General features: G+C 43.8%; 1 protein-coding gene across 6 annotated transcripts in view; it reads left to right on the top strand.

The window, feature by feature from the left end:
* Positions 1-9,146, top strand: part of LOC309660641 (UPF0524 protein C3orf70 homolog) — a 102,754-nt gene extending 93,608 nt beyond the window's left edge. The window contains exons 2-4 of one of the 6 annotated variants that reach the window (XR_014263505.1): positions 4,294-5,317; positions 5,522-5,619; positions 7,248-9,146. Coding sequence is in view for 1 of the 6 variants with exons in the window: in XM_082461582.1 (XP_082317708.1) it covers positions 4,294-4,850 (557 nt within the window). In the remaining 5 variants the exon portion in view is untranslated. Of the gene's footprint in view, positions 1-4,293 lie in introns of all 6 variants that reach the window. The other 5 variants (XR_014263504.1, XR_014263506.1, XR_014263507.1 and 2 more) reach the window with 5 other exon arrangements.
* Positions 9,147-13,559: the final 4,413 nt, after the last annotated feature.

The following is a 13,559-nucleotide window of genomic DNA, read 5'->3' as shown; positions in this document are numbered from 1 at the left end:
ACTTATTTAGTGGTTTTGATTGGCCTTTAGTTGAGAAATACCTGAAGTGTTGAACCAGCTTTCCTGAAAAGAAACATGAATACATGAAATTTATTTTTCACTTAGTGATCACAAAAACCTATTGTGATTAGTCAGTTTCATTATTGAGAATGTGATTTGAGCTCCCTTGAAAAAGATTCCAGATAAATTAATGGGTTTATGAAGTTTATTTTTAATTTTTATATTATTTTTAAAGATGGGCGTTAAGTAGTGTAATGAGGTGTAGCCTTCACTTTCGTGTGGATGAATTTTGTGAGTGGCTGAATGAGTCATTAGCAAACTAAGATTCTACTTCACAGGAGTATTTTGAGAATAAGCTTAAGAATGTGTAAGTTCGTGAGAAAGGAGCTAGGGCTCCTTGGAGAAATGGCTGATTCCTGGACTGGGGCAGGGGAAGTACAGGATAAGCCAGTAACTTCTTATGATGCCAGAACGTGAGGAAGTCGTCACAAAAATATGGCATGTTGAAATGACACAGGGGTAACTTAAAGGAGCTCCCAAGAGCTAAGTCTGGGACAATTTGAGCAACAAAATAAATAGCGGTAGTAAAGGATTACAATCCCTAGAATAAAATAAATATCTATGAGTCCATGCTTCTATCAGTAAATAATTGAATACATAAATAAATGAGGGAGAAGGAGCAGCTCCTGCTTAGATAGAATTCTAATTAATAAATATAGAAGGAATGATGTAAATAGAAAATCACTATTTGGCAAATACCACAGTAGTGATTGTTGCAGACCACATCCACCTGTGCATGCTAAAATTAGTAGATGGTGGTATGATGAGAAACAGGATATTTGCATACTCTCAAAATATCTCTGCACAAGATACTTAATATTATAGAGAGAAAAATACTAACTTTACAGTGGGGAAACCTAGACAAACACCCCATTTTAATTAATTTATTTATTTTAAATTTATTTTTGGCTGCGTTGGGTCTTTGTTGCTGTGCGCGGGCTTTCTCTAGTTGCAACGAGTGGGGGCTACTCTTTGTTGTGGTGTGCCAGCTTCTCACTGCGGTGGCTTCTCTTGTTGCAGAGCACGGGCTCTAGGCATGCAGGCTTCAGTAGTTGTGGTTCGCAGGCTCTAGAGCGCAGGCTCAGTAGTTGTGGTGCACGGGCTTAGTTGCTCCGCGGCATGTGGGATCTTCCTGGACCAGGGCTCGAACCCGTGTCCCCTGCATTGGCAGGCGGATTCTTAACCACTGTGCCCCCAGGGAAGTCCCCCCTCTGGACTCTTTACAAAACTAAATGTTTGATATGTTTGTTTTATTATTTCTGTTTATGAGCAAATCAAACAATATAGTATTATATAATCATTGATATTTAAAAGATGTTTACTAAACTGTGTTTCTCATCTGGCCATCTTTATTACTTTTCTCTTCCCTGACTTACTCTTTGCATCTGTATCTCAGTATCACCAGATAACAGGCTGTCACTCTAGCTCTGAATAGTATGTTTAATAGGTGTAACTGGTAGAAGAAAATGTAACCTGGAATTTAGCATACCTTTCTCTCCAAGCTGCCTTTCTCTTACTTTTACTACACTTCAAGAAAGAAAAATGGTGCTTTGGAGGAGAGAGGAAAGTAAGAGGTAGAACAACTGAGAAGAAGAGAAAAAGCAAATTAAGAAGCACAAAGGCGGGTAAGGGGGTGGGTGCAGCAAGGGGGGTTACGTGAGAGTAGGAGAGGCTGGTCAGAGAAGGCCCAAAAGTCAGGCTGCAGGATCCTCTCCACCTTTGGACTAGATAAAGCCCTGATCCCTCTGGGTCTCAGGAACCTCTTATGCTGTGACCAGTGGGTAACTAAACCAAAGGTTACTTGGGCCAGAATGAGCTTAATCAGCATCTGCGACAAGCATTTCTTGAGCGCCTGCCATCCACAGCCTCCTGAACTCAGTAATGACCAGTCTACCACCCAAGAAGAGAAAAGACCAAACCTCCATTCCAGATGTTTTATTCACCACTCTGTGGACAGAAGGGAGTAGTCCCCTAAATTCTCCCAGTCCCTTTTCTGTCCCCTGCCCAGACTCATCTTTCTCTAATCCTGGGGCTGACAGATCAGAGGGGAGGCTTGAAAGTCTGCCTTTTTTGCCCCTCTGCTTGGATGCAGAGTTCCTACCAAACTGTTAGAACTTGCCTGACTTGAACTTTGCCTGACAAGGAGTAATCCCTTCCTTTACAGATAACAGAATTGAAGATACCTGGTATTGGGTTGGCCAAAAAGTCGGATCGGTTAGTGAATATGTTGTTCAATAAAGTTCTTCGTGAAAATGAAAAATGTCTTTTATTTTTACTTAAAACTGAACGAACTTTTTGGCCAACCCAATATATTTTAAACAGTTTCCCAGGCAGGCATGACAGTTCTTGCTTGTATTTTTGTTAGACTGTAAGGTTTGTGTGAAATATGCCCAGGCTTGGAAGCAGACCTGGGACACCAAAGGCTTAACAATTTTACTCCAGAATGATTTTTTTTTTTTTAGCCGTGCCGCATGGCATGTGGGATCTTAGTTCCCAGACCAGGGATTGAACCCGGGCCCTTGGCAATGAGAGTGTGGAATTCTAACGCTGGACTGCCAGGGGATTTCCCTTACTCCAGAATGAAGCTGAGTGTATTTTTAGAGTAGTTTAGTTACAAAGATATTGTGGCATCTAAGCCTACTTTGTTGTACAGGAGTCAAGAAACAGAGTTAAAAAATACAGGCAGGCTTGATTGATCTTAATAGATCAGATGTTGCACTATCTGTGGCACAGTTTGCTGTTCACATTTCTGATCTAAAATTGCTATTCGTCCGTGGCTTAATGAACTTATTTAAAAAATCTAAGGTAGTTTTCCTTACAAATGTGATCCCTATCCTAGAATTTTCGACCTAAGAACTAAAACAAATGGGAGCAGCGCACAGTGGGTGATTTGCCTGCAAAGAGATGCTCATGAGGAGGTCATAAATCAGTGGTTCTCAGCGAGGGCAATTTTGCCTCCAGGTATATGTGACAACATCTGGAGATGTTTTGGTTGTCAGCCTGGGGAGGAGGTTCTACTGGCATCTCATGGGCAGAGGCCAAGGATGCTGCTAAACATCGTACAGTGCACAGGACAGCCCCTCAACAGAGGATTATCTGGTCTGAAATGGCAATAGCATCGAGGTTAAAAAACAGTGTCATAAATATGTGCAGAAGATACTGCATGGACTGATTGATAAATCAGCTACGTTAGGAATAAACCCAAGATGGTGCCTACATTTGTGGCTTCTGTCTCTGAGACTTGTAGTTTTTTTTTTTTCTTCCAGATTTCTGTTTGTAAATCATTTTAGGCTTACAGACTGGGTAATTGTCATCTCTGTTTTCTTAACAAAACCTCCCATGTACCAAGTGCTAACTGTTGAGTGAAGAAAAAGAGAATGAGCAAAGAGATGCAGGAGGAACAGATCCAGTTAGGTTTCACTTCCACATAAACTCTGTGAGAAACACTTAGGCAGAGGGAAGGTTTGGGGATAAGCTTCTTGGTTTTCTAGAGACATCTGGCAGGTCACCCCCCTGCATCTGCCTGTGCCTGTGCTTCTGCTTGGCTAAGGTTGTGCTTGTGGAATTGGTGTCAGGGAGAACATCTCCTGCTTTGGCCACTGATGAGCTTTGGGTCTTGAAAGAGATCATTTCACACCCTGCACCTGACCCTGGCCGCTGAGGGTGACCAGGACAATGCTATAGGCCATTACCTATTAAATGTGTGTGTGTGTATGTGTATTCTGATTAAAACATAGAAACCTGAAGAGTGAAAGTCTTATCATAATCCTGATGATAAATTTTAAATGTGTATATTAGCATATAATTATTAAAGATAAAAATGGAATTATAATTTTATGGTATATTATACTATTTTACAGTATGTTTTCACCATACTATAACGTGGACATTCTTTATTTTAGTATGATGGGTAAATCATTTCAAGTTGTCTGAAAAATAAGGATGATAGTGTCCACCCACCTATTCCAGAGGCATTAAAGAGACTCAAATATAAATTAAGATTTGTAAAGCGTGTTGAGTTTCTTAGATGAAAACACCATGATGTTATGGTACTGTGTTGTATTTTTAATTGATTATAACAATTTTGAACGATTCTATTATTAGTTTCTTCTGAGATGTTATTGAAATATTTTTAAAAACATTCTGAGTCCTCAGAGAGAAACCATTATGGCTACCTTAATGTAGTGTGTGTAATACTCTTAGATTTCAGCTGCCTTTTTGTGTTCCCCACAGGCAAATACGTGTATCAACCGATGACCCCTGTGGAACAGCTTCCAAGCACTGAGATTCCCGCGAAGCCTCGGGAACCCACAAACACCATTCAGATCTCAGTCTCCCTCACTGAACACTTTTTGAAATTCGCATCTGTCTTCCAGCCTCCCCTCCCCCCTGATTCACCAAGGTACTGTATGATCTCAGACCTCTTTATTGACAACTATCAGGTTAAATGTATTAATGGGAAGATGTGTTATGTGCAGAAGCAGCCGGCGCCACATTCCCACAAAATTAGCCCCGAGGAGGTCTCTGCACACGATGCCTTAATATCAAAAGAGAGCAATACGCCAAAAACAGATCACTGCTCTTCTCCCTCAAGTTCTGAGGACTCTGGGATCAATGCAATCGGGGCTCACTATGTGGAGTCGTGTGATGAGGACACAGAAGAAGGAGCAGAACTGAGTTCAGAGGAAGATTACAGTCCAGAGAGCAGCTGGGAGCCAGACGAGTGCACCCTTCTCTCCCCGTCGCAGTCTGATCTGGAAGTGATCGAAACAATAGAAACCACCGTGTGAGGGTCCAGGCAGGAAGCCACGTCCTCTGATCCATGCTGAGCTTTTGTACTTTTGTCTGATGGATCCTTTTTCCAATGCAGTCGATGTTTTCTACCCCTCTCTAACAACCATACCAGTTCAGTGGTCTGCTGATTTAGCTTCACTTTTAAATTAGTCTTAGAATTAAGACATTTTTTTCTTATAAATGGTTTTCTTTTGTATCTTGACTTCCTTTTTATGTAGCATCTGGTGTCATGAATTGTGACCCAGCCTTAATTTCACTGGGAACTTTGAAAGCAATGATGTGATGAAGTGATGATCACAGAGCATCATGGATCAGGTTGAGGAGCTACCCAGAGTGAAGGAGACACTGTTTTATAAATAGCCAGTTCTTCGCAGAACAGCTCTTTGGCGTTCCTTTTGGCGTGCTGATGAGCCCCCCTACCCTGCTCGTCCCGTGTGGAAAGTGGTTCACGTGACCCCTCAAGGTGTGCACTGATTGATGCCATTCTGTCCCTTTCCCCGTCTCCCCACCGCCTGCACTGGGGCTGGGCCAGTGCTGCCCTGGCTTACTTCTGGGACGTTACTGGAGGCCAGCTCAGTCCCTAGTTACGGCCAGTGTCTGCACATCCCTCCGTTACCTGGGGCTGAGCTAGACCTCACTTCAGAAGAGATTCCACCTTCTGTTTCAGGCTCAGTCCAGCTTTAGCTGAGTGCCTACGCTCTTCAGGGATACAGAGTGAACAAGGCCTGACTCCCGGCAGGAAGGGACCACAGTCCAGTAGGCGAGGTAACACACGCAGGTGATGGGACCCAGAGTGCCCTGGGAACCCCAGGGAGGGAGAGATGTACTTGGCCTGGGCTAGCTGGGGATGTTGTACCATTTGAACTGGCCTCTTGGGTGGGTTCCCCAACGTATCCCTGCTTTTTAAAATTGTTCTTCAAATCTGGGGGAAACTTTTAGGAGTTATATAGGTATTATATTTAGGAGGCAGCCACGTCTGATGTCTTACGAAAAAAAGTCAGTCATAGTTTTAGTTAGCATGGAAGTGCTAAAGACAGCAGTCCTTTAGGGATTAGGAATGAATCTAATAGGTTTGATTAATTCTGCTTCATTTGGTTGTATGAAGCATTAGGATGGCTTAGGAAAGAACTGGATTAGAATTCAGTATGATGCATGGATTTTTTATGCCAATGCAAAAACGGTTGAAATAGTTCTCTAAGTCAGGAGAAAATATTTTGTGTAATATTCATTCACTTTACAACAGTAATATTCATGGGCTGTTGTAAATATTCTCTTTTCCTGCACACATAAAATAGTAAATGATTCTTATTTAGCTCTCTTCAGAATTCTGCTCCTAATCTCCATTTGTAACTGCTGTTCTCGTGTGAGTCGGTTACCTGCTGTTTCTCCAAATATACCGTCTGTGAGGCATAGTTAAGAATCCAGGAAATTTAAAATATGGCCCACATGAAACCAGAACTGTCAAAGTTGGAGCTAGAGAAATACTTCCTACACCCTGACTATCCATGAGCGCGCTCTCATGGCATCATCTCATGACATATCTTCTGTGTCACATTAGTTTGTATTTTAAGAAATAAGAAGAGGCCTGTTGTGTCCTTCCCTGAAGCTTCCGCTTGGCATCTTTCACAAATCACTCCAGGCAGAACCTGCTTTCCTAGTTGTATGTGTAGTTCATGTGACTGGCTAGAAGAGTTTGTTAGCTTTAGGTGCCCCAAGCAGCCATAGGGTTTAGAAAGCAGAGTGTGCATATTCCTTTGAAAGCAGTGTGTGTTAACACTTTCTGTGCTAGATGAGAATGCAGCCAGCATAAAGTTCCCACTTACTGAAACGTAAAGACTCAACAAGTCAAACCAAGAAGGTGGTGAGCAGAGCTCCAGGTACAGCGGGGCCCAGGAGAGGGTGGCGGAGGAGGGTGTACGGAGAGGGGCTTAGGGACAGACAGCTGAGGAGCCCTGCCTTGGGCTCTCAGCACCGCCCAGGATTGAGTGGCCAGCTGCAGCCAGGGCGACGCCAGGGTCCTGTCTTCACCTAACTCTGGGTGAGCTTGTTGCAACCCCGGGTGGGAACACGAGGCTCTCTTTCTCTGCACCATTCCTATCAGTTCTCTCCTCCATCCGTTAATCTAATTGGAGTCAACCACCAGGTCTCCAGAGCCATGGGAATCCATGGGCACAGGGCCACGTTTCTGAGGCTGGCTGTGTCAGGGTTGGGCACTTTATATGATAATATCTATGACTTTTGCCTATGTTCCTGTTTAAACTCCTGAACTGCCATTCAGATTAGCCATGATTTTAATGGAATTTTTGGATTTAAGACTAGTTGATAATCACTTTAAATGTTTGCACAAACTCTTTATAATTAAAAACTAAGATTCACTTCTATCTATTTTATAGAACTGGAGATGTTCCACTGGATTCTAAATATCAGATGATCCTGGATCTCAAAGTAGCCTTTTCTAAATAAGCACAAACAAGAGTTCTTTTTTTTGTCCTAGCACTCTTAATAATTATCTGAAAATCATATATGATTGAACCGGAATTGTTTCTCTAATGCTTGCATTCCAAAAACAACTGATAAGGATATAAAAATACGTAGTTTCAACTTAAATTCTAGGCCTATTCTGTTCTGTATTATATGAAAGAATTTCTCTGTAATCCTGATAATGTATTGCTCATTTGTATAAGCATATTTATAGGTACTTTTAGAAAATGTTTAGACTGCAATGTGTACTATAGACATAGAACACAGTCATGTTAAATAGGTTTTTGATTACTACTTGTACATTGAGAGATATGAAAGCTTTATCATTTGGACCTTTGCTCACTTGGGGAAAAGAGTTGGGCTGTGTGGGTGGAAAAACTGCTTTCTTGGGCTTTTATCAAAAACTGGCACCATTCCCACTTTTTGAAAGTTGGTGTGAAAGCTGTTAGGTAGAACATACAAAGTAAGTGCTGTGTGGAATTCAGCTTTCTTATCTAACCAAGATTTCTTTTAGAATTTTCAAGTTTCACACGTGTTCATGACTTTTCTGAGAAATGACAAAGCAATTAAAATGCTTTTGTCGTTATAACTGTTTGGTACATTAACAACTGAAGCTTTACAATCAAACCTAGGTATTTTCAAGATTTGAAATGCAAATTTGAGGAAAACCCTGAAGAAAAACAGATGCTTTCCTGGAAGGGGAAGACCTGTAGTTCAAGGTAATACAGTACAAAATGAAACAGAAAATAAAATCACCAAAACCAGAACAAAACCATGAAGTTGTTTTTCTGAGGTACTTTTTGGATTTGATCTAGGATTTGATTTTATCTTGGGAGTGGTGGTTTTATTTCTTAATCTCTACTTCCTGGCCTGTTTGAAACATCAAAGTTCTTTTGGGGCGATCATAAACTCCTTTTATGCAAATTTCTCTACTTGGGCAATAGGATGCAACCAGGTAATTTAGAAAGCTGTCAAAATATCCAGATACAAAAAAAAAAAAAAAAAATCCAGATACTTTTGGTGGTATAAATACTTCTAGGCAAGAAAAAAAAAAAGCACAAGTTAAAATAATATTTATACAGTCAACACTTGATTATTCCATCTTGTTTGCAAAATTTTGTTGACGTGTTTTGGATTTTTACATGAGGAAAACAAAGTTTCTGTGAGTCTTCTTTCCTACTCCCCTCTCCAGAGGAGGTGTGAGCACATTAGGGAGGCCAGTTGTATTTTGGGCTTTTCTGTAATGTGCGACTGTGTCTCTTCCCGTTGAGGTGGGGAGAAAGAAGTGGGCGTTTCCGCACTTTATCAGTGCTGTCAATTCCAGGGATGTCAGTGCTTCTCACATCCAAACATAAGTACAGGGGCACTTCTCAAAACTAAGTTTGGAATTATTTATCTTCAGAAAATTTCTTATGTCACTGCTCCCTTTCGTTGTCATGGATAATTGAGAGTTGACTGTATTGGGAAAGGGCTGTATTTCTGTTTGTGCTTTGAGTTCTTTCTATTAAGGCTGAAGCAGTTCTCTCTTAATAGTCTGAACAAGTCTGAAAGCAAATCATCAGTAGCAGTTTTAATGCTGAGCTTCCATATCATCGTGTTCATGTGTACTTTTAAGGCTGTTCGCACCTTGTAATACTCACTGTGTGATTTTTTAAAACCTGTCTGTTTTAAAGTTGTAAGCACAATGTTGATCCGTCTGTAATTTCCTAAAATTATATTCTGTTTTCCTACAAACAGCTCAACTTTCCTCTCTGTATAATACTTTAGGAAAATACTACCTTGTAAAATAAATGTGATTTTTTTCTTTTTTACCAGCACAAATACGATATTTTGAATTTTGGAATATCCTCCCTCTCCACCCCCCTTTAGAGAGGTTCTGTCTGATTCGAATAATAACACAATGTGAGCCTAACGAAACAAAAACAAAAGACCCCATTTGCAAAATGTGAAACATTTATATCCAGTGCTTACTTTGTGCTAGGAAATAAGTGGTTTACATCATTATTCCATTTAAATTTTACAAATCCTTAGTGCAGGTAATTATTATTATGCATACTGTACACTCACGGTCACCACTTGTGATAATTTCCAGAACCCTTTACAATAAGAACTTTTTTGTTGGCTGCATTAGGTTTATACAAATAAAAATTACATTCCCCCACAAACGGTATTTATTTCACACAACGCTACAAGCTATGTGTTCGGTTCATACATTCCATGTAAGACAGTTCTGACTGCAAGTTGGATCCAGGGAGGCCGCTGCCCTGCTGAGCCTCGGGGGTGCAGTCACTAGGTCACCAAGGCTGAGGGTCCAAGCCTCAGCGTGGCAGGTCCAGGAGCTTAATTTTTATATTCACACCAAGAAAAGAACAGCTTTGGGGTTGGCTTTTATTGAATAACCTCATGGGGAGTGCTAAACACATTTGCTTATCAGTAATAGAAATAATACCATTGTTTATGTTAATAATGATAGCTTAACAGCTGCCTTCCTGCTTTCTCTGAGTATTCCTCACAGCAGCCCTCTGAAGGAGACTTCAGCATCCTCACTTCACAAATCAGGAAAAGGGCTCAAGAAAGAAAACATTTTTGTCCAGACTGGCACAGCTTGTAAGTAAGTGGGAGTCATGTTTGAACTGTCACCTTGGCCGTGGAGCTCATACTCTTGGCCCTTTTCCTGCGTTGCATCCTCCTGTAGCCCTTCCCACCCTCAGGGGCCATGGAGGCTGAGCCAGGAGGCCCATAGTGGGGACGAGAGCAGAGGGTGCCCCCTTCCTGTCCGTGACCAAGAAGACGCCTTCCTCACCCGGACACCACCAGGCTTCTCCCTCCCTCCCCGTTCTGTGCTCCACATGGACCTCCCCCAACACATACACACGCGCACGCGCGTGCACCATCTTTCTGCAGGTATCTCAGTGCTTTGATATGGCCATTGCTGCTTCTATGTTTAATCATGAGTCTAGGCTAACTCTTTCTGCCTTCACAAAAGATAACTTGTCTTTTAAAGGGACTTCTGCAGACAGCTAATCTCATTAACTAAGTGTGCATTCTACTAATTTAACTCTCTACATGATTGTATTGCCAAGTTGTAGAAAGCACCTCATTGTAGCATCTTACAGATGCTGACTACACACACTTTTATTCTGCAATAAACTTTAATTTAGCATCTCATCCTTACTACATTTCAATCGCTGGGAATTGGTAATGCCTTTAACCCTTGGTGTCCCACTCCAGTTCTGTGCTGAATGAAGGGGTAAGACAGGACCTCGGGACTCAGGCTTGCTGCAGTAGGGTCAGGAGGAGCAATTAGAAGTCAGGTGGAATTCTTCAGAAACCAGGCGGGTAAGGGTAAATATGCCTAGATACTAACAGTGTTTTTCTGTTTGCTTTTTGGAATTTTCCTAGTTTTCTAAATGAATTGGTGTTACTTTTATAATCAGAAACAAACCCTGTAAGCTCTTTTGAAGCTAGTGAGTTCGGGTGGAGCCTGGCACTGCAGGTTTGTGGGAGGAAGTGGGGAGCGTTCGCGTCTGGGCAGCGTTGCACCCACTCACCCACTTGGGGGAGGGGCTACTAAAGGCTGGACTGCAGACTGTGTGTCCTGGAACCACCTGGCCTCCCCGAGGACTGACCCCAGTCCAGACCTCCAACCATGGCTGGAAGGGTCTTGGGCCAGTGAGTTGGAGAAAAGAAAGGATTTGTTTCTCATTGTCCTTCTCAGTCCCCAGTCTGAAACCGTGTGTGTGAATTTGGAGATGGGAGACCAGAAAGCTTGGGCTCTGGTGGGACATCTTATTAGTTCTCTTCTCTTTGACAACTAGCGTGTCACCTAGTGTACAATCCCAGAGGATTTATCCCAAGAAGGAGATCTGGAGCGTCACTGTAAGGTGACGACAGAAAGTGCAGCATTGTGGGTCCTCGAAGCCCCACAGCATCTGAAGGGGGACTTAGCAAGCATTTCCCCAGATGTCACCTTCCCTGCCAAGCCCAGCAATTCTGCATGACAGGCAGGACAGGATAATTTCATGAGTTTATGGCTGAAGCATCGAAGAGCTAAGTCAACAGTAAAGGCAGGTGAGTCACTCTTAATTGGCAGGTAAGTAGCGGGGCCAGAGCTCCAAAATTCTGTTGATGCCAAATCCAGCCGGTGTTACCCCCTCACTTGTTGAGCCCCTGCAGTCACACCTGCCCTCTCCTGCTGCTCTCCCTCACCTGCCTCTCTCTCCTCCCCACACCTGGGGCCCCGAGGCCATCCATTGCGGTCCTCACTCCCCAGCCCTGGCTCTAGGTGGGGGCATCCAGGAGCCACAGCCCAGCCTTCTGGGCATCACCTGGTGCTGCCCTTGTTGTCAAGTGCTCTGGATTCTGCCCAGCCTGGCTTGACCTTGTCCTGGGTCTGGCTTGAGACCCGCATGCTGCCTTTGGCTCAGAAGCGGCCCTGGATCTAAGAACTCTCTTGAGAACTGGCCTCAGATCTTGGCACTTTTGGTGTCAGCCGCTTCTGCCTCCTCCTGCTCCCAGCCTCACTGAAGTGGGGCCTTTGATACCAACTGCTTCCCGTGGTAGCACCAATCCTCACCCACCTTAGGCTTGCCTCCCAGGGCCAGCCTACTCCAGGGCACAAGGGACTCATGTAGTAGACTGAGTTTCTGCCCCCATGTTTAGAATCTGCCTGTGTGAACTGTGATGCCAAAATTCATCAAGCAGATGTAGGTACACCCAGGTATCAGCAGAGGACCTGGAAGAGCCATCCCAGCGTGTCCACAACAACGCTCTCAGAGGCCATGCAGTCAGGCTGGGAGCCCTTGGGAAGACCTGGGGTGGGGTGGGGGGTTCTGCCCTGTGTCTGGAGGGTGGGCTCCCTGAGGCCTGGCTGGGATTTGCATAGGGATCCGCAGAGCCGGTTTTTCCTGGGAATCTAGAATATTGAGAGGTAACTCTAGCATGATTTAGAAGCTGCACTGAATATGGGGAGGACGCCAGGGATTTGGGATTCCTGAGGAACCCAAGGCCCTAGGTGAATGGGGCCTACAGTGGGCATCTCTGTACGGGTCACTAGGAGGTCAGCACAAGATCAGTGGGTCCAGCTAGAATTCACTGGGGTCCTTTCTGATGACTGGGGTTCCAAAACAGGTCAGTTCTTCCCGGAAGATTTATCCTTACCCCAACCTATCCAAGAGTCACAGAGAGGCAGTGAATTCCTGGAGCTGCAATGTGTTTCCTGAATCAAACGGGAAATCACTTGGGCCGCATGTTATGCCTGATACAGCCACTCAGAAAGGGAATAATGGGTTATGGAGAGGTCAGAAGTGGGGAGGATGAAGGGAGGAAGTTGACTGGGAGTCAGCATCTCAGGTGGAGGTGGAGGTGGATTGTGGGAGTATTGAAGGATGATGGGCCAACTCACTCTTCTAGAGAGAGAAGAGGCCGGGTTGGGCAAACCATGAGGTCCTCCACTTTGCTAGGGGCTGGGACCTGACCTGGCCCTCCAAGACTATTGGGACCAAATTCTGACCTCTGCGATGCATGTAGCACAGAGTTCTGAGGGAACCGACATCAGATAGGAACGGGCTACTGGCTTCACTAGGTTATTGAGAAGTGTCCCTGTGTGAAGCCGAGGCCCATCCCCACCAGCAGCTTAACAGCAGATCCCGACAGGCTCCTGAGCCAACTAATGCCTGGCTGGGGCAGGAGGCAGGAAGTCAGGGCCTGTGCACCAAGAGCTGGGGAAGGGACTGTGCAGGGGGTGGTGTGCGTGTCTTACCTACCCCGTCGCCCCCGAAGCTGTAGACATTCTTTCGTTCACACAGGCAGGCATATGTTCAAAAATCTGTTAATTATACCTACCCTCTGACTCTGCAAAATCATTCCTAAGTTTATACCCAACAGAAATGCATACATATGTCCACCAAAAAGACAGGAAGAAGAATGGTAATGAGCCAGTACTGGAAACAACCCAAATGTCCATTAATGATAGAATGGATCGGTTATGGTATATTCTTACACTGGAATACTATTCAGCAATGAGAAGGAATAATATGGAGCAGTCTCACAGCATAATTGGAGTAAAAGGAGCCACTTCCAAAAGAGTAAATAATGTACTTTATGAAGTTCAAAACATGCAGAACTATGGTGTTAGAAGGCAGGATGGTGGCTAACTTGTGGGGTGATGAACAGAGAATTCAGGGGACATCTGGGGTGCTGGCCATTTCTATTTGCTTGATCTG

Source organism: Balaenoptera physalus, assembly GCF_965194825.1.
Source record: "Balaenoptera physalus genome assembly, chromosome: 4".
NCBI classification, from domain to species: domain Eukaryota; kingdom Metazoa; phylum Chordata; class Mammalia; order Artiodactyla; family Balaenopteridae; genus Balaenoptera; species Balaenoptera physalus.
The sequence above is the reverse complement of the archived record's forward strand: the minus strand, read 5'-3'. Positions and strand labels throughout refer to the sequence as shown.